At 40.1% G+C, this 19279-nt stretch overlaps 1 protein-coding gene across 1 annotated transcript in view; it reads left to right on the top strand.

The window, feature by feature from the left end:
- The window catches only part of LOC142854409 (solute carrier family 5 member 4B), a 42557-nt gene that overhangs the window by 16114 nt on the left and 7164 nt on the right, over window positions 1–19279 (top strand). Inside the window, exons 7-13 of the mRNA XM_075979926.1 lie at window positions 923–1028; window positions 2193–2273; window positions 5745–5965; window positions 7931–8066; window positions 12489–12596; window positions 15706–15856; window positions 16803–16971. Coding sequence (XP_075836041.1) covers window positions 923–1028; window positions 2193–2273; window positions 5745–5965; window positions 7931–8066; window positions 12489–12596; window positions 15706–15856; window positions 16803–16971 — 972 coding nt within the window. The remainder of the gene's footprint in view (window positions 1–922; window positions 1029–2192; window positions 2274–5744; window positions 5966–7930; window positions 8067–12488; window positions 12597–15705; window positions 15857–16802; window positions 16972–19279) is intronic.

The raw sequence follows: 19279 nt of genomic DNA, 5'->3' as shown, positions 1-19279 counted from the left end.
CAGCCTGAAGCTAACTTAACCTCCTTGAGGTCTTTCTACAAAGCATCAGTGAGATAAAGGAGAGTTTCAGACATGCTGTGTCCATGTATCCACAGAGGTGTAGACCATCAAATCCTATGAGCCCTCAGAATATAAATCTGCTCTCATTAAAGATATGGACATTGGAGATATATATATATATATATCACAAAACTTCTCTTTAATAGTTATTCAGCAATAGAGGACACATCTTCTATCCTTCATAAGCCTGGAGACCAACTCTGTCGCCAGAGAAGCTAGGCAGGGTACAACAGCTTTCCAGTTATTTTTTTAATGGTCCTGTCTATATATTTGACTTCATCTTTCTATCTTGCTGCTCTCAGTATCCTTCCTTTGTTCTGTGTATTTAGTCTTTTGACAATTATGTAACATGGGCGGGGGTTCCTTTTACTCCTCCCATCTGTTTGGCGTTCTGTACAAATTTTGGACCTTGATATGCGTCTCTTTCTTTAGATTTAGGAAGTTTTTCTTCTGTGTCTTTGACCTGGGGTTCTCCTTCTTGCTTACCCACTATCATAGGGTTGGTCTTTCACGGTGTCACAGAGTTCACACATGTTCTGTTCCTGGTGTTGCCTTTTCTTTCTTTTAATATGTGCAGGCCCAAGACAATTTCTTTATTATTAACCAATGGTGTTCACAGCATACAGAGGGGAATCCCACGTCAACAATCCACTTGAATTTCATGTCTTTTGAGTACCTACTATCAGTGTACAGAAGAGAGAGTGAAAATCGTTTGATGGTTTAATAGGGATATTGTTTTAGAAAAGTGGTGTCTCAACAGTTTAACACAAGTCTATCAGAAAAAGGACAGATAAATGTTGCAGTACAAAAAGCAAATTTGTGAAATAATGTTTCTTTCTCATTTGCACTGTTGGTATTTCAGTCAAGCATATTTTCTGGAGCCATATTCATTCAAATAGCTTTGGGATTGGACCTTTACCTGGCGATCTTCATCCTCTTGGTTATCACTGCTATTTACACAGTTGCTGGTGAGTCTGCAGTTTATTTTACTCATCCATACTGTGTTCTCTTTTCCTTCCCCAATCTGTGATTAGTAACCTTGGTGCTAGCCTTCTGGTTGCCAAACCAAGGGTACCATTCTGGGGCTGCCATGGGAGTAGAGCTCAGGACCAGAACCACAACTGGTTAACACATCAGAATGCTCATCATTAGATTCCAGGGGATTGATGGAGAAAAGGTGGGTTGGGGAAGTTATGGTCTCACTCAGCTGTGTGTTTGGCACCTAAATCACTATTTAAAATTATTCCTATGAGATATATAGAAGAAGGCTTAAATGAAGGAGCAGTTCCAACACAAGATTGGCAAACACAATGTGAGACTAAAATTGCTAAAAAAAAAAAGTCATATCACAGAATTGAGCCACAATTTTCACAACAGAAATAGAGGAACTGCAGGGATCAGCTGATTGTGTAAAGTATGTGGCAATAATCCAAACAGACTTTCATGACCCTTAGATGTTGGTCTAATGTCTCATGCATACTATATTAAACCCATTTCATACATTTCAAATCAGCTGGCATACTTTGTCCTAGCTTACTTGAAAGGATTAAAAAGTGGGAACAATTAAAATAATCTGAGGTGACTGTTTTGCAATGAATACAATTTCAGATTCATGAGCGATGGGCCCTGACCTCTGATTTCCCAGATCATCCTTGTTTCTTCATCTACACCTTTGGATGGAAATTCTAAAGAGTCTAGAATTTAAAGAAGATTCTTTTTTTTTCATACAACATGATTACAAAGCTCAAGCCAGTCATTATCTCTCAAGTGATTACACTTGAGACAGGCTCTACCCACCTAAACTGGGATAATTGAATAGATGATAACCTTTCAGGGTATAAAAATCTCATTTTCTTCTTATGTAATATTCAAAAACTTACCAAGATGGAACTCACCCTAACTCAAAGAACTTTGAATCACAGTAAGACAAGAGAAAGAGGAAATGAGCTAAGTACATTAATATGCACTTAGGAGAAACTGATGTCAAGGCAAGCTTGTGGCTCACATAGGAGCTATGATATGTTGCCTGTTGACTCACTTCCGTGTTTGAGATAGAGGAGAGACCAGAGATGAAGATAAAGAAATACGAATGCATGGATAAAATGTTTCGGTTTATTATTTTGTCTCCACAGGGGGCTTGGCCTCCGTGATTTACACAGACACTATCCAGGCTTTCATCATGCTGGTTGGCTCTTTAATTCTCATGGGGTTTGGTAAGTGCAGTGTATTTTACCCTGGGTTGGTAAATTGTGGGAGATGCTTTTGTCTGTTTGCTTTGTAGTATTGCCTCTCAGTTTTACTAGGTCATATTTCCATATCATATAGTTCCCTTATTAGGGATGCTAAGAGTAAGTTGGTGATTCCTTCAGCTCCAGTGGATAGAGAATGTGGGTAGACAAAGAAAATCTCTTCAGTCCTGGTGGTTCCAGGCCCATTCATCTGTTGATAGTCACTGTAATATAAACTTTTCCTGGATAAATGTGAACGAGCATCTATTAAACCCAGTAGGGAACTGAGTAACGATTTCCTAAAGTGTTTCCATCCAAGTCTAACTTAATGAACCAATGAGTTTAGTTGGGTTACCTATAGGAGCATAGGCCATGGGTTACCTACAGTAACATGAGCAAATCACTAGTAGTTACACCACTGAAGAAAATGCATCCCTTTACCCAGCAACCAACAACTGCTTATTTTCTCAGGGATGAGAGGTGCCTTATACATGTAGTGTGGTGCCCTGTGAACCCCCTTGCCCTCCAGTAGAGAATGTTCGTGGGATCTACCTTGTTAGTATAAGGTGTTTAGAGATGTGAATGGTTATGTCATGCCAGGGGACAGAGTTCTGCAACAGGCACCTAGGCTACTAGATACAACTGTGAATAGTGCCATGATAAAAGGGTATACACATATTTATTAATTTTTAAGGGCATTTATCCAGAAGTGCTATAGCTGTATCAGGTGGTGGTTCGTTCTGTTTTTAACTTTGGAGAGAGCATCATTACTCATTTCTGTAGTAGCTGGACTAAATTGCATTCACGTCAATAGTGAAAATTATAATTTGTCCCCAAACCTTGCCAGCATTTATTATTGTTTGTTTTTTTCAATGATAACCACTCTAAAAGAGGTGGGAGGGAATCCTGGTGTAGTTTGGCTTGGATTTAACTGATGGCTCAAGATGTTTAACCATTTTGTCAGATTTTTAATGGTCAGTTATTCTTCATTTGAAAACGGGTCACCCCATTGCCCATTTCTACCACCAAGCTGGGTTATTCGTCCTTTCAATGTTGAAGTTTTTGAGTTTATTTTTTAAGCATGGTCTAACTATATAGATTGAGGTGCCAGAAGCTCACTAGGCTGGCCTCAAGATCACAATTGTCACATTCTTTAACCTCTCAAGTTCAGAGGTTTTATGCTTTTAAAAGATTCAATATGCAATTTTCTGTTGGTGAAATACCCAGCAAAAATTTTCCATTATTGTATCAATGCCTATATAGATGTCCCCTAGGCAATTCTAGATTTTGTCAAGTTCACAAGTATCAAAAACATCATACTCACCACGTTGAACTCTCCAATTTGCTTTCTGAAAACCTTTCTCCTATAGCAAGACCAATTCTCCAGGGAAGCCATTAGCATATAAGTATTTGTTCCCTGTATTAGGAAAATGTATGGAACTTTGACTTTTTTTTTTGATGGTTGGATTTTTCTTACTTTTGAGACTATAATACAATCACAACATTTCTTCCTTCCCTTCCCTCTTTTCAAGCTTCCTATTACCCTCTTGGTTCTCTTTCAAATTCATGGCCTCTTTTTTTTCATATACATACATATCATATACATATATTCCTAAATATAACCTGCTCAGTCTATATACTGTAACCTGTATGTATGTATGTTTTAAATGCCAATATGCCAAAATTTAGAATCACCAAGAAGAGCGCCTCAATTAATGGATTGTCTACATCAGGTTGGCCTGTAGGCATTTCTGTATGGGGTTGTTTTATTGTTAATTGAGATGTAAAAGCCCACCCTGAGTGTGGGTGCAACCATTTTCATGACTGTTCCCTGAACTGCATAACAATGAAGAAAACTTTCTGAGCATGAGTCTCTCGGGTCATTATTCTCTCTGCTCGTGTGTGTGGATGGGCTGTGATCAACTGTCTCAGGACCCTGCCTCTTAGCCTTCCTTAGGAGGATGGAGTATAACAGGCAGTGGGCCAAATCCCCGCTGTGGCTGTGTGTGTGTGTGTGTGTGTGTGTGCGTGTGTGTGTGTGTGCGTGTGTGTGTGTAAATAAGAGTAATAGAAATGAAATGAGGACACACTGTGTTGCCTCAAAATTATTAATAAAGTCCCTAACCTATACTTGATTCCTGGAGTTAATCCTCGTCTTTCTCTTATTGAAAATAGATGCTTTTTTCATATAATATATTTTGATTACAGTTGCTCTTTCCCCTACTTCTCTCAGTTACCCCACACTTTCCCCCCTATCCAGATCCATTCTCTTCCTGCCTCCTGTTAGAAAGCAAAAAGGAATCCAAGGAATAGTAATATAATGATACAAAAGCAAACAAACGAGAAAAGGAAAAAACAAGCAGAAGAAAAAGAGCAAAGGAAATATGTATAGATACAGAGACACACATTCATACATACACACACATGTATAGATACAGAGACACACATTCATACACACACACACATGTATAGATACAGACACACATTCATACATACACACACATGTATAGATACAGAGACACACATTCATACATACACACACATGTATAGATACAGACACACATTCATACATACACACACATGTATAGATACAGACACACATTCATACATACACACACATGTATAGATACAGAGACACACATTCATACATACACACACATGTATAGATACAGACACACATTCATACATACACACACATGTATAGATACAGAGACACACATTCATACATACACACACATGTATAGATACAGACACACATTTATACATACACACATGTATAGATACAGAGACACACATTCATACATACACACACATGTATAGATACAGACACACATTCATCCATACATACCTACACACAAGAATCCCATAAAAATACAAAAGTAGGCCGGGCGGTGGTGGCGCACGCCTTTAATCCCAGCACTCGGGAGGCAGAGGCAGGCGGATCTCTGTGAGTTCGAGACCAGACAGAGCTAGTTCCAGGACAGGCTCCAAAGCCACAGAGAAACCCTGTCTCGAAAAACCAAAAAAAAAAAAAATACAAAAGTAGAAGCCATAATACATACATAAAGAGCCTTTAAGATACCAAGAAAAAAAATCCTGATACAACATGGGATGAAGACTCAAAAGATGCTGCTGAATTTGTTATTCTTTCCCCAACGACCCATGCCCACTGAAGGGCAAATGCTTCTAATGCTACCTTAATGGAGCTGTCAGATTTATTTTTGCTTATGAGTTCACTAAGTAAAAAGAAACAGTGTTAAAGAATTATTTGATTTGAGTATGCTGTGAACGTCAATATTCTACCATGGGCAATCCCAAAGGAGAAACAATAAAGGCGCGCATGGATCGTTGGGGAAAGTACTGAAGACATGACCATGCTAACAGGCAGAACTCAAGAACTTCTCTGCAGTGAAGGTGAACTGTTTGAAATTCTCTTTTTATCTGATGCCTTTTTAGCGTTTGCTGAAGTCGGAGGCTATGAGAGCTTCACAGAGAAGTACATGAACGCCATCCCCTCTGTCGTCGAGGGGGACAACCTGACCATCAGCCCCGAGTGCTACACTCCTCAGCCGGACTCCTTCCACATCTTCCGAGATCCTATCACTGGAGACATTCCATGGCCGGGCCTGATATTTGGAATGAGCATTTTAGCTATATGGTACTGGTGTGCAGACCAGGTGAGCATGTATGTTTGCGTGTGTGACTGTGCTTGTTTATTTTTGTCTCGTGTAAAAGCATCTAGCTTCTATTTTGTACACATAAAGAGTATTTAAAGTGTCAGACACTTCTATGTCTTGTCTTCTAGAAAACAGATGTTTTGGTCCCTCCTCCCTACATTATGTCTCCCTCCCCTGAGAGAGGAATGCATTTAGCTCTCTCACTCAGATGTCTTAGTATTTATTTCTATTCCAAATCATTGTATTTAGTATCCTCTGTGACACATCAGAACTGTTGTCATTTCTGAAGAAATAGATTCTCTCCGAATACACAGTGACACACTGAGATCAGAGTTTTGTCATTAACTTTCCTGGAAGTTGGAATTGATTCAAATGCTTGTTATCTCTCTCTCTCTTGAGACTTTTTACCTTCAGGACTTTTCTTTTGGTTGAGAATTCAACTTTCCTTTTTTAGTTACCACACATACACATTTATATGCTATCTATCTATCTATCTATCTATCTATCTATCTATCTATCTATCTATCTATCTATCTATCTATCTATGCTGTTTAAAGTTGTTCAAGTTCTTTATATAGTCTAGATACCAGTTTTCTGTCAGATGTACAGCTCATAGAGATTTTTCCAGTTTTGTAGACTGTCCCTTTACTCTAGCTATACGGAACATATCAATTTCATGAGGTCCCCTTAGTTAAATATGGGTCGTATGCCTGCACTATCAGGATCCTGTTCAGAAAGTCTTTGATGTGCCAAAAGCTCAAGCATATTCTTTACTTCCCTCTCTATTGGGTTCAGGATAGCAAATTTCATATTGAAGTCTCCGATCCATTTGAAGTGAGGTTCGTGCAGGGTGGGAGATTAAAAATCTAGTTTTGTTCGTCTACATGTAACTATCTTTGTTAAAGATGCTGCCTTCCCTCCAATGTATATTGTTGGCTTCTTTGTAAAAAAATATCACATGGGTGTGTGAGTGTGGGTCTCTAAGTGGGCTCTCAATTCTCTCCCATTGGTCAATGACCTTGTCTTCATGTCAATACCATGCTGTTTTCATTACTATAGCACTGGAATAGCCTGAAAACAAAACAAAACCTTTTAGCAGTGTTTTCTTTTTCAGGGTTGTTTTTGTTTTTGTTCTATTCTCATATTAAATTTAAGAGTTTTTTTCAATTTCCATGAAGAATTATTTTGTAATTTGAATAAGAATTTCATTGGACATATAAGATGGACATTTTCCACAACATTAATCGTATCAATCCATGAGCACAGGATGTTTTTCCAACATCTGATATAATTTTCAATTTTATTTTTTTAGTGAATTAACATTTTCATTGTAAAGCCTTTTACTTCATTAGATTTATTCCAAGATCTTTTAAAAATAATTTTGAATGATATTGGTTAATTTATTTCCTTCTTGGTATAGTTATCATTTATATATAGAAAGGCTACAGATTTTCGTTGTTAATTTTGTATCCTGCTATCTTGCTGAATGTATTTATTATGTTACTTTTGTCATTTTATACATATACATATATGTATATATCTGGTGCCCTCTTCTGGCTTGTAGGCACACATGCAGGCAGCACACTGTAAATATAATTAAAAAACAAATCTTTTTTTTTTTTTTTTTTTTTTGGTTTTTCGAGACAGGGTTTCTCTGTGGTTTTGGAGCCTGTCCTGGAACTAGCTCTTGTAGACCAGGCTGGTCTCGAACTCACAGAGATCTGCCTGCCTCTGCCTCCCGAGTGCTGGGATTAAAGGCGTGCGCCACCACCGCCTGGCTAAAAAACAAATCTTTAAAAAGAAAATCAGGATGATGATAAGGATGTCAACTTTTCTAATCCGTGTTCATCTCTCCACTGTCAACAATATGATTTCTCATTATAAAATCAAACTTGAAAATATATTCTCAGCCTCTTTGAAGTCATTATTGGATTGTTGCACTAGTACATTGTATTTTCCTGACAGGTCATTGTGCAGCGCTGCTTATGTGGCAAGAACATGTCTCATGTGAAGGCTGCCTGCATCCTCTGTGGCTACCTGAAGCTGCTGCCCATGTTCCTCATGGTGATGCCAGGGATGATCAGCCGAATTCTGTACACAGGCAAGCCATGGATGCATGCATCCTCTTCTTCTACATTTGATGTCTGTGGTTTTCAAGATAAGAGCAATTCTGATGGGTTAGAATGAGAGGTGGAGGGTCAGAGGAGGAACACTGGCAACTTAGGCCCTCTTCTGTATCACATACATTCTACCTGTCTCTTTGTAGACATTTGAAGCATTGTGTCTTAGTTAGGGTTTTATTGCTATGAAGAGACACCTGTAGTAATATGAGGCGGCAGCGGGGCTGGGTTGCGTCCCCAAACACCCCAGCCGCCTCCCCTGCCCGGCTAGCTTATGCCCCAAATAATTACACGGACACTGTATTCTTTTAAACACTGCTCTGGCCCATTTCTAATAATCTATGTAGCGCCCCTAGGTGCGCTTACCGGGAAGATTCTAGCCTAAGTCCATCCTGGGTCGGAGCTGGGGCATGGTGTGCGTCTTCCCTGGAGCAGGTAGCATGGCGTCTCTCCTGCGTCTGCTCCGGAGAGGAGAGCTGAGCTGTGGAGTCTGACCTCACTTCCTCTTCCTCCCAGCCTTCCCTTCTGTTTACTCCACCCACCTAAGGGTGGGCCTATCAAATGGGCCTAGCAGTTTCTTTATTGCTTAAACAATGAAATCAACAGATTGATATATAACACTCCCACATCACTTCCCCTTTTTCTGTTTAAACAAAAAAAAGGCTTTAACTTTAACATAGCAAAATTACATATAACAAAACAGTTATCAAGTAAAAGTTACATCAGAAACATTTATACATATAACAAAATTGACCTTAAATCTCTATAAATAAAGCAAAATCTATACTAATGCAAATTATTCATACCTATATCATATCCCCCTTTAAATGTAAAAGAACATTTATAAACTATATTTGGGAACATGGGCGCAGTTTTTTCTCTCCAAACTGCTTCCTGCTGAATGGGGGCGTCGTTAATTAGGTCTTTCTTGGTATAACCTGTGTGCTAGTTTCATCTCAGTTGGCAGTTGAGCAAAGCAATTTTCTGAAGATGTTCACAGCAACCCTTCAGGAGGACGTGGTCCATCATACCAAATCGGGATAAATGCAATCCACAAGGTCTGATCCTCTGTGAAAACAAAAGCAGAATCTCTTTTCCAAAGTATCATATCCTTAGATCCAAATTTTGAAATCATAATACCCTTATATCCATTCTGGTTTAGCTTGGCAGCCCATATAATGAAATGTCTCTCTGTACTTAGCTCCTTCACAGTCAAAAATTTTAAAGAAAACACAATGTACATAATCCAGACTCTCTGTGAATTTTCCATCTTTACGCGGCTTATTTTTATTTATATCTATAACTATCTGTACTCTGTCTCTTTAAAGACTTTACTTTTACTTTTTTCTTTTTAAACCATTAACTTTATTCTCTATATTCCTTTTCTTCTCTCTCCCAAGCCTACGTACATTCAACCAACAGTGTGACTCGTTTAGTGGTCTGAATCTGTCCTATTGTGAATCTGCAATTTTTTACTATCCAGGAGCACTTTTGATTTGCGCCTTTAAATCACTAGGCGCTTAAGAATCTAAGCTGTGACATTCCTAGGTTAACTTTTTGCTTTTTTGAGCGTATATCTGTAGACCAGGCTGCCTTTGAACTCTCAGAGATCCGCCTGTCTCTGCCTCCCAGGCATTGGGATTAAAGGCGTGTGCTACCACACCTTGAACTCACAGAGATCTGTTCCTCTCTGCCTTCTAGGCACTGGGATTAAAGGCGTGTGCTACCACACCTTGAAGTCACAGAAGTTTACTTTAAGAATTTTAACTTTTAGTCTGTATATATTTTTAACACTGTAAATCATTTAAATTTTTTCTCTGTCTTTGAATCTCTTTACTGTATCTCTCTCTGTTTTTCTGACCACAAGAGCCTTTAAATTACTGAGCAATATCAGTAGGACTAAAGGCGTGGCTTTGCCGGCTGGATCCTTAGCTTTACAGACTCATGGCTGAGGTACTGGCTGTAGCCATGTTTATAGCCACAACTGGCATTTCAAGGTCCCTGCCAGCCAGCGAGCTACAACGGACAACACTCAAGTCCTCTCTCGGTAGCCGGCCCTCCTGCCTCAGACAGTCAGAGTTTTCCCTGGCAGGATGGCCCAGAAAGCCGGCATTTTTAAACGGCACAGCTTTTTTCCTGCTACGGCTGAAAACCGAAAAGCATGTGTTCAGCTTTTCATCAACACTGTTTAAGTGTTTTGTGGCAGGACCTCTTAATGAGCCACAGGGTTTTGCAGCTAAAGCTGAATCAGGAAGCCTCTTGGGGCTACCAGGTAGGAGCGGCACTCCGCACTTTAATTCTGAGACTGAGCGTGCAGCACAGAAATTCTTTTCATCCAAGTTACATCCAAATCTGACACGCAGAGCACTACGCAGTCTGAAAACACATCTCTGTATGGCGGCAGGAATCCGCCATGCTCTTCCGCCTGCCTAAGCCTGATTCTGCCTTCTGCCCAGGAGCAGGCGGGGAGCTCTGAGTCATCGTCAAGGTCTCAGAGCACTCTCCTTCAGATCCCAAGCGGGAACACAAACATAAAGCCAGATTTTGCACTGGCGGCACAGCCCCGGGAAGCCACACTTTAAAATAACGCAGCTTTTTTTCCGCTGCTGTTGCTGAATCAGGAAATCTCTCTACAGCACGCCACCAACAAACAGTAAAAATCTGTGTTAAATGCTCTCTCCCTTATTTTTAAGCCTTCTCAGGTTTTTTAAGTGGATTTAGTTAGCCCCACGTCTGGGCGTCATTTGTAGTAATATGAGGCGGCAGCGGGGCTGGGTTGCGTCCCCAAACACCCCAGCCGCCTCCCCTGCCCGGCTAGCTTATGCCCCAAATAATTACACGGACACTGTATTCTTTTAAACACTGCTCTGGCCCATTTCTAATAATCTATGTAGCGCCCCTAGGTGCGCTTACCGGGAAGATTCTAGCCTAAGTCCATCCTGGGTCGGAGCTGGGGCATGGTGTGCGTCTTCCCTGGAGCAGGTAGCATGGCGTCTCTCCTGCGTCTGCTCCGGAGAGGAGAGCTGAGCTGTGGAGTCTGACCTCACTTCCTCTTCCTCCCAGCCTTCCCTTCTGTTTACTCCACCCACCTAAGGGTGGGCCTATCAAATGGGCCTAGCAGTTTCTTTATTGCTTAAACAATGAAATCAACAGATTGATATATAACACTCCCACATCAGACACCATAACCACAGCAACTCTTATAAAGTAAAACATTTAATGGGGGCTGGTTTACAGATTTAGAGGTCTATCAGTCCATTGCTGTCATAGTGGGAAGCATGGCAGCATCCAGGCAGACATGGTGCTAGAGGGGTAGCTGAAAGTACTATATCCAGAATGGCAGGCAGTAGGAAGAGAGAGTGACACTGGGCCTGGCTTGGGCTTCTAAAACCGCAAACCCCACCCCAGTGACACACTTCCTTCAAAGGTCACACCTCCCATTAGTACTCACTCTCTGTGAGCCTACGGGGACCATTTTCATTCAAACCACCACACTGTGAATCCTGTTCACATGAGTGGATGTAATGTAAGATAGCTGAGAAGTGCGCTGGGTGATGAGGTGGAACTGAGCTAGGATGAGTTAGCTAAGCTGATGTGGTTGTATGTGGCAATGTGTTTAACCAAGAAGGTCTCAGAGGAGCACACTCACACCTTGGTACCTCTGAGGCAACCACCAAATTAAATTCCTTTTCAATGTTTGGAATCATGTTGTTTGGCAAAAACTAATTTCTAAGTACTAATGTCTAGTACAAATAGACACATATACCCATACAGCTGTGTTCATACAACATGAAATGGATATACTGCATACATGAATACACTTTCTTGGTGAACAAGAATTACAAGTGAACAAAAATAATATTTGAAAAGTCAATGTGTTAAAGTATTATTGGTTTAGGTGGTTCATTATCAGTTTTTAAACAACCATTATAATATGCCCCAAGTAAAAATTTCATCAAGGTATTGTGCATACCTCAAACTGGAAAATGCCATTGCCTACTGAATTGTCACCCAGTTGATTCTCATGAGTAGCACTATAGGTGCTTAGAACTGGGTAAGCCTGATGGGTAATAGCTTCCTGAGGGGAGGAGGTGCTGTTTATATTTGGAATTCACTGCTTCTGAGAAAATTGAGTCTCCTGCCTCTTATCTGAGCTTAGGATCATCTCCCTTGTCTGTCCTAATGCTAGACCACATCCCTGCCCCACAGGTCAGTGCCAGGGAAGCTACCAGTGTGAGACACTACGCAAGGAGTAATGAGACCCATGGTGTCAAATTCAAAGTTTAGTATCCAATTTTTAGGTGATTATAGCTTCTCTTATCTATGACCTTGCCTCTTACCTCTGTCCCATTTGCAGACTGTACTGAGTTGAGTCCTGCTTACCGAACTGTGTTTCTCCTCAGATAAGGTGGCCTGCGTTGTGCCTTCTGAGTGTGTGAAACAGTGTGGCACTGAAGTTGGCTGCACCAATTACGCCTACCCTATGCTGGTGCTGGAACTGATGCCTGATGGTTAGTCAACATCCATACCATGTCTTAGAGGGAAACGTGGGTCTTGAGGAAGGATTGGGGGAGAATCCTTGGTAAACCTCCATTGATTCAGTCCTAGTCATCAGATGTCTCTTGAGAAGCAGTCACAGTCTACCAGACACACTGGCTGGGCCTGGAGATTTCAGAGAGGAGCTCACATCTGCTAGAGGATACTGCTTAGGGTGGAGACTGACTTCCAGCTCAATTAGCATTAAATGATTTGTTAGCCAAAGAAAAGGTTGCAATGCTGCAAAAGGGCAAACTCAGGAGACTAGAAGTTAGTCTTACCTTGATGTCTTTGTAACAATATCTCTCAATCTACATGCTTCCTACCTAAGTGCATACCAGTTCAGGCACAGCTTCGGATCAGTAAAGTATGCACAATTGCCCGACACCTTGGAACTCATTATAATTTTTGCAGTATATATAATAGGCTGCATGAGGTTCCAGATTATTGGAATTTCTAGAAGTGATCCTTGCTGTGGGGGGTATAACAGAGAATAAGGCAGAGCGACTGGATGGTCTGGGATCTTGTCTAACATTTTTGTGCTGATTCTTCTCCCTGTTACAAACAAGCATATTCGGGATAAAGGGAATATAGTCTATGAACTCAAAGTAGTGTGCATGCCATCCTGCCCTGTACTGGGAGGACTGGAGCCATTATTAATGGACGACAGGAACTGAAGTGTGAAGCTCTCACAATGGTTCAAAACCATCAATTTTGCCCATAAAGGTTTGTCAGCAAAATCACCTAGTAGCACTCAGTTCTCAAAGCCTTCAGCAAGCTAAGAGTTTCTCCTCCAAAGAAAGAGGATACCATGTTATTTCCGCTCTTCCAAAGTAGTTTTCAGCTCATGACCTTTAAGTAAACATTCAGGTGCATAATTTATACACTGAATCGTTCTCAGATTACCAGAGGAAAAAGCAATAATTTTGTGACCTGTCTAAGGAGAACATACCCAGAGCCTGGCCTTCTGTGCCCACTCTGTCATGCTGCTGTCTGGTGTGTGTAACATGAGGGCCGCCTTGTTGGGGTTTCTGTCCTGCCCGGTACCCCACAGCCAGCAAGCCCCAAAGAAAATCACAGAGCGTCTGCATTTCTTTTTTTTTTTTTAATATTTTATTTATTTATTTATTACGTATACAGTGTTCTGTCTGTGTGTATGCCTGCAGGCCAGAAGAGGGCACCAGACCCTATTACAGATGGTTGTGAGCCACCATGTGGTTGCTGGGAATTGAACTCAGGACCTTTGGAAGAGCAGGCGATGCTCTTAACCACTGAGCCATCTCTCCAGCCCGCGTCTGCATTTCTTATAAACTGATTGGCCCATTAGCTCAGGCTTCTTATTACCTCTTGTAGCTTGTATTAACCCATTGTTCCTATCTATGCTAGCTAGCCACATGGCTCGGTACCTTTCACAGCAGGGGCATGTCATATGTTGCTTCTTTGGTGGTCTGGGCTGGACTGGCAGAGGAAGCTTCCTGCTTCCCAGAATACTTCTGTTCTCTTTGTTCCACCTCTACTTCCTGTCTGGTTTTCCCTCCTATACTTCCTGCCTGGCCAATCAGCATTTATTTAAAACATGATTGACAGAATACAGACAATTCTCCCGCACCAGTTATGGAGGCCAAATATATGTTGCTAGACTTATCCACTCCTGCTTAGGTTCCTTACTCCCCCATCTCTAGGAATTCATCTTATACTCCCACCACCAACCTCACTCAACCCACAAAGTCTACCCATTCCACGGTGCATACTAGAGTCCCTCTCTGGGAAGACACAAGAGTCAGGATGACAACTCCATCCATCCCCATGACCCAAGAACTGCTCCTCTCCAGATAGAGTCACTAGGCATACACCATTAACTCCACCATCTGCAATGACCTCCCTACAGAATATGTGTCTCTCATTTGCATAGTGCTTTCTCTTCAGATAGGTATTCTAGACTTGCATCTCCAACTGCATAGAAACCCATTTTGGCCAATGGCTTAGAAGAGTAAATCCAAGCAGGAAATTTGAACAGAGGTATATAAAAAGTAGGCACAGTCAAGCATATGTTATTCAGCCACAGAGGAAACAAGACATGTAGAAAATGAGGTTACACCATGGCTATATAACAATACATAGACTAATAGAAATGAGCTAATTTAAGATGTAAGAGCTAGCTAGAAATATGCCTGAATCATCGGCCAAGAAGTCTTGTAATTAATATAGTTTCTATGAGGTTATGTGGGTCTGAGTGGCTGGGAAACAAAAGCACAGTCTCCATCTACAAATGGTACCCAACTTTTGAAGCATAAATCCATGAAAGAGTCATTTGCCTGGTGGAAGTTTCTGTCCCATCTGGTCCTGCAACTTTTCAGTCCCAAAGAAACACACAGAGGTTTATCTTAATTATAAACGGTTTAGCTGATTAGCTCAAGATTATTATTAACTAGCTCTTACAATATAACCTATAATTCTTACCTATGTTTAGCCACATGGCTTGATACCTTTTCACAATGCAGTACTCCCATCTTGCCTCCTCTGCATCTGGACTGTAGACTGAGCTTTTCCTTTTCCTAGAATTCTCCTAGTCTGGTCATCCCACCTAAACTTCCTGCCTGAAAACTGGTTCATCAGTGTTTTATTAAACCAATACAAGTGACAAATCTTTCCAGGGTACAAGAGCACTTTCCCACAGCATAGAGACTAACTAGCTACATGATAGCTTTGTGTTTTAAAAATTAAATTCTCAGATTAAAAGTCAAGAATTTTACTACTACATTGTTTTTCTATATTCAAATACGGTTAATTTGATTAAACCTTGTTATAAATATCCTGTAATGATGTATTAACTTTATAAGAATAATCATTGTATCCAATACACTGTTGAGCCTTTACTGTGTTGCAAATAACTTTCTAAACCTTTTGTGTGCTTTAAGTGATTAAATCTCCAAGAACCTTTAAAAATTAAGTGATGATGTACATTGATGATTACATAATAACTCTGTGAGGGACAGTTTTGTCTTTCCATGGCTCTTTAATGTAGCAAACCACTCATAAGCCATGACATCTTGTCTAACCAGGCTTCACCCTTCCTAACCCCAGGACTTCGAGGCCTGATGCTGTCTGTCATGTTGGCTTCTCTCATGAGCTCCCTGACCTCCATCTTCAACAGCGCCAGCACCCTCTTCACCATGGACCTCTACACCAAAATGAGGAAGAAGGCATCTGAGAGAGAGCTCCTGATAGCTGGACGGTGAGGGAACCTGGTCTCTGCCTAGGACTCCTCTGAGGAGGGTGGACGTAGACAGGAACTACAGACCCTGCATCTCTGTATTCAGTGAAACTAAAAATGTAGCTCTACAATGGGAAGAATCATCAGGGAATGTTCAATTTAACCTTTCTCTTTACAGACATAACCATTTTAGCCATACTTACTTATTCCTTCATTGTTCTTACACCATATCTTCATAAAACTCCATCCATGTTTAATGGAATATACTTTACACTGTAATTCTGATAGCTAACTGTGTTTCCTTTAGCAGTTTCTGTGTATTCCACTTGTGTTTATTGGCAATTTTGGTTTGTGGGTTTTGATATTTGTTGTGTCGTTACATTACTTTGGTATTAGAGTAATCCTGGCCAATACAAGGAGTTTGGAAGCATTCTTTCTGTTTCTATTTTATTTAATAATTTAAGAAGTATTTGTCATAAGAGTCTTTGAAAGTTTGGTAGAATTCTTATACTAATCCATCTGGAATTGAGCCTTGTTTTTTTAGTCAGAATATTATTTATCACTGTTTATAATTGTTCCAATACCTAGGATCAAGTTCTAGCTACTTTGGATCTCTGACTGCATCAATCTTCTATCTTACATCTTCTATACAATAATCAATGAACAGGCTATGATATTGTTGCAAGGAGGGCCGCTTGTTCATCCTGGCTGCCCAGCTAGCTTAGCCCCAAAATAACCACATAGAAACTGTATTAATTAAATTACTGCTTGTCCCATTAGCTCTAGTTTCTTATTGGATAATTCTCACATCTTAATTTAACCCATTTCTATTAATCATTGGGCATGGTGTGGGTTCATGTAAGGTCAAGCAGCTTGACTTTGCTTGGAAAACCAATAAAAGAGCAGGAACCGTGGAGGCAGACATAATGCTTTGTTTAATCTTTAAATCACTGTCTTTTTCAAACAGGCTCTTTGCCATTGTTCTAATTGTCATCAGCATCCTGTGGGTCCCATTGGTACAGGCATCACAAAATGGACAGCTATTCCACTATATGTCATCATTTTCTAGCTACATTGGGCCTCCAATTGGTGCTGTCTTCATGCTTGGCATATTGTATAAAAGAGTCAATGAACAGGTAAGGAAAATTTTTCACAAATGAGGCAAAAATAACTTCTTCTGGGATAGGAAGATTTCTTTTACTCAGGTCTAGTGGTCCACATCTAGAGTTCTAGAGTCTTAGTCAGAAGCTTGTGTCAGGAAGGCATCTTGAATTAAGAAGTGGGGAACACAGTGACATTCTATCTCAAAACTACTGCATTCTGTCCAACTTATGTCTGTCACTTAAGGCTATTTCAATTTCAGTTGTGGTAAACCATAATTTCTATTCCTCACAAAAGTATGTAACCATATACTGCCCATTCATATAAAAATTCTTTACATTTCTCACAAATTATGTAAGTCATGGCAAAATGCTGGCAAAAACACATTTTAGAGAGACCTCCAGGGTCTGGTTATGGCTTTACAATTTTACTGTATTGACTTCAAGTAAATCATGAAAATCTGTAATACAAAATCAAAAGTTAAAAAAAAAAAATAAAAAAAAAAAATAAAAAGTTGTACCTACCTTATTTAAGTGCTAAAAGTGTGGAAATAGAAGACAAGCAAAATGTTTTTTAAAAAATTACCATACTACTAGAAACTCAAATATGTTAAATGAATTCTATAAATGATTGTTTCTTATAGGTGATATGGGATGTCCTTCTGTATATATGTTGCTTTTATAGGTCTATGAATAAAGCTGTTTTGGCCAATGGCTTAGCAGAGTAAAGCCAGGCAGGAAATCTGAACAGAAATAAGAGAGAGTAGGCAGAGTCAAGGAGACACCATGTAGCTTCCAAAGAAGAAGGAACCTTTCTGATAAGCCACAGCCTTGTGACAATATATAGATTAATAGAAATGGGTTAATTCAAGATGTAAGAGTTAGCTAAATATGCCTGGGTTATTGGACAAATAGTGTTATAATTAACATAGTTTCTGTGTTATTATTTGGGTCTGGGCCACCAGGAAATGAATGAGCAGTCTCTGCCTACAAATGGCACCCAACGTGGGGCAACTACATCCACATAAAAACTGAGAGAGCTTGGGAAGGAATTCTTGACACAAAAAATAGAGTTAAGCACAGCTTCTTGGTAGCCACATTTTTTTTCAGATAGGCCTGGTTTGCTGGCAGTGAGCAGAGGTGTGGCTTCTCTGAGAGAAGGCTTCCTGATTCAACGTTAGTAGCAAAAAAATGCATGACTTCATTAAAAAACATCTTTCTGGTTCGTGCTGGTGCTAATGGCACAAACAGCTCTGTCTCTTTCAAGAGGTTCTGCACTTAAATGGGGTCTATGAGCAGCATGTTACAAATTGCTTAACGGCAACATAGACCCACTATGTCCCTAGTACTGGGTCAGTGAGCATGACTCACAGAACTGTCAGTAAACGTACCTCCGCCATGTTGGATGGGGCAGGGCCAAAAGGCAAAACAGACTTAGTGCTAGCTATGCTGCTTAATATTTAAAAAATTTTATGGAAAACTTGATATCTGTTTTGCCTGCTATGTTTTACTTAATAAGTATGGTACTGGAATTCAGATGAGGTTTTCTGCCATCTAAAGCTCATATTCCTAATCCCCATGCCATGCTAGTTTCTTAGAGCAAGTGTTTCCAACACTGTTGATCTCTGGGAGAAAAGAAAAGCTTTGGCTTATTACCAGCCCTGAAAGTTATATAAGTCATAGATCTGCTTATTCAGCACTTTAATGTATAGACTGAAAAACAAAAGTGAAGAAGACCTCAGCTTTGGCTAGAGTAGACAGCAGAGATTTGGAGTTAAAAAAATTAACATGTGATGCTGCAGATATGGAAATTAAATAATTGAAATCATTCTGTAATATGTGAATCATAATATTAGCTATTTGTAGCGATAAGTGTATACAAATATTACTTGTCAATAGTGAATAGAATATAAGGGAAAGAAATGCACAGGAGTGAGCAGGAGAGATGGCTCAGAGGTTAAGAACACTTGCTGCTCCTGCACAGGACCTAGGTTCGTTTCCAGTACCTACACTTGGGAGCTCTCCACTGCAATTCCACAGTTGAGGATATCTAGCACCCTCTTCTGGCCTCTGCAGGTACTTCATACTTGTGGTGCTCATACAAATAAGTAGGCACACACACACACATATATATAAATCAAAACAAATATTTTTTAAAGTGCTCAGATACCTGAGACAGGAACAACACCGCCCCACTAGTAAAGATGTATCTGCAACTTCCTTTGCTTTGAAGATCTCTCCTCATGGCTTACCACTTACTTTTCCTTGATGGAACAGGTAGAATGGTAACTGTGCTAACTTCAAGGATATCATGTTTTCTAAGCATTGATTTTATTCTTTTATT

The sequence above is a fragment of the Microtus pennsylvanicus genome, chromosome 7 (genome assembly GCF_037038515.1).
Source record: "Microtus pennsylvanicus isolate mMicPen1 chromosome 7, mMicPen1.hap1, whole genome shotgun sequence".
Classification (NCBI taxonomy): domain Eukaryota; kingdom Metazoa; phylum Chordata; class Mammalia; order Rodentia; family Cricetidae; genus Microtus; species Microtus pennsylvanicus.
This window is presented reverse-complemented; position numbering and strand designations above follow the sequence as displayed.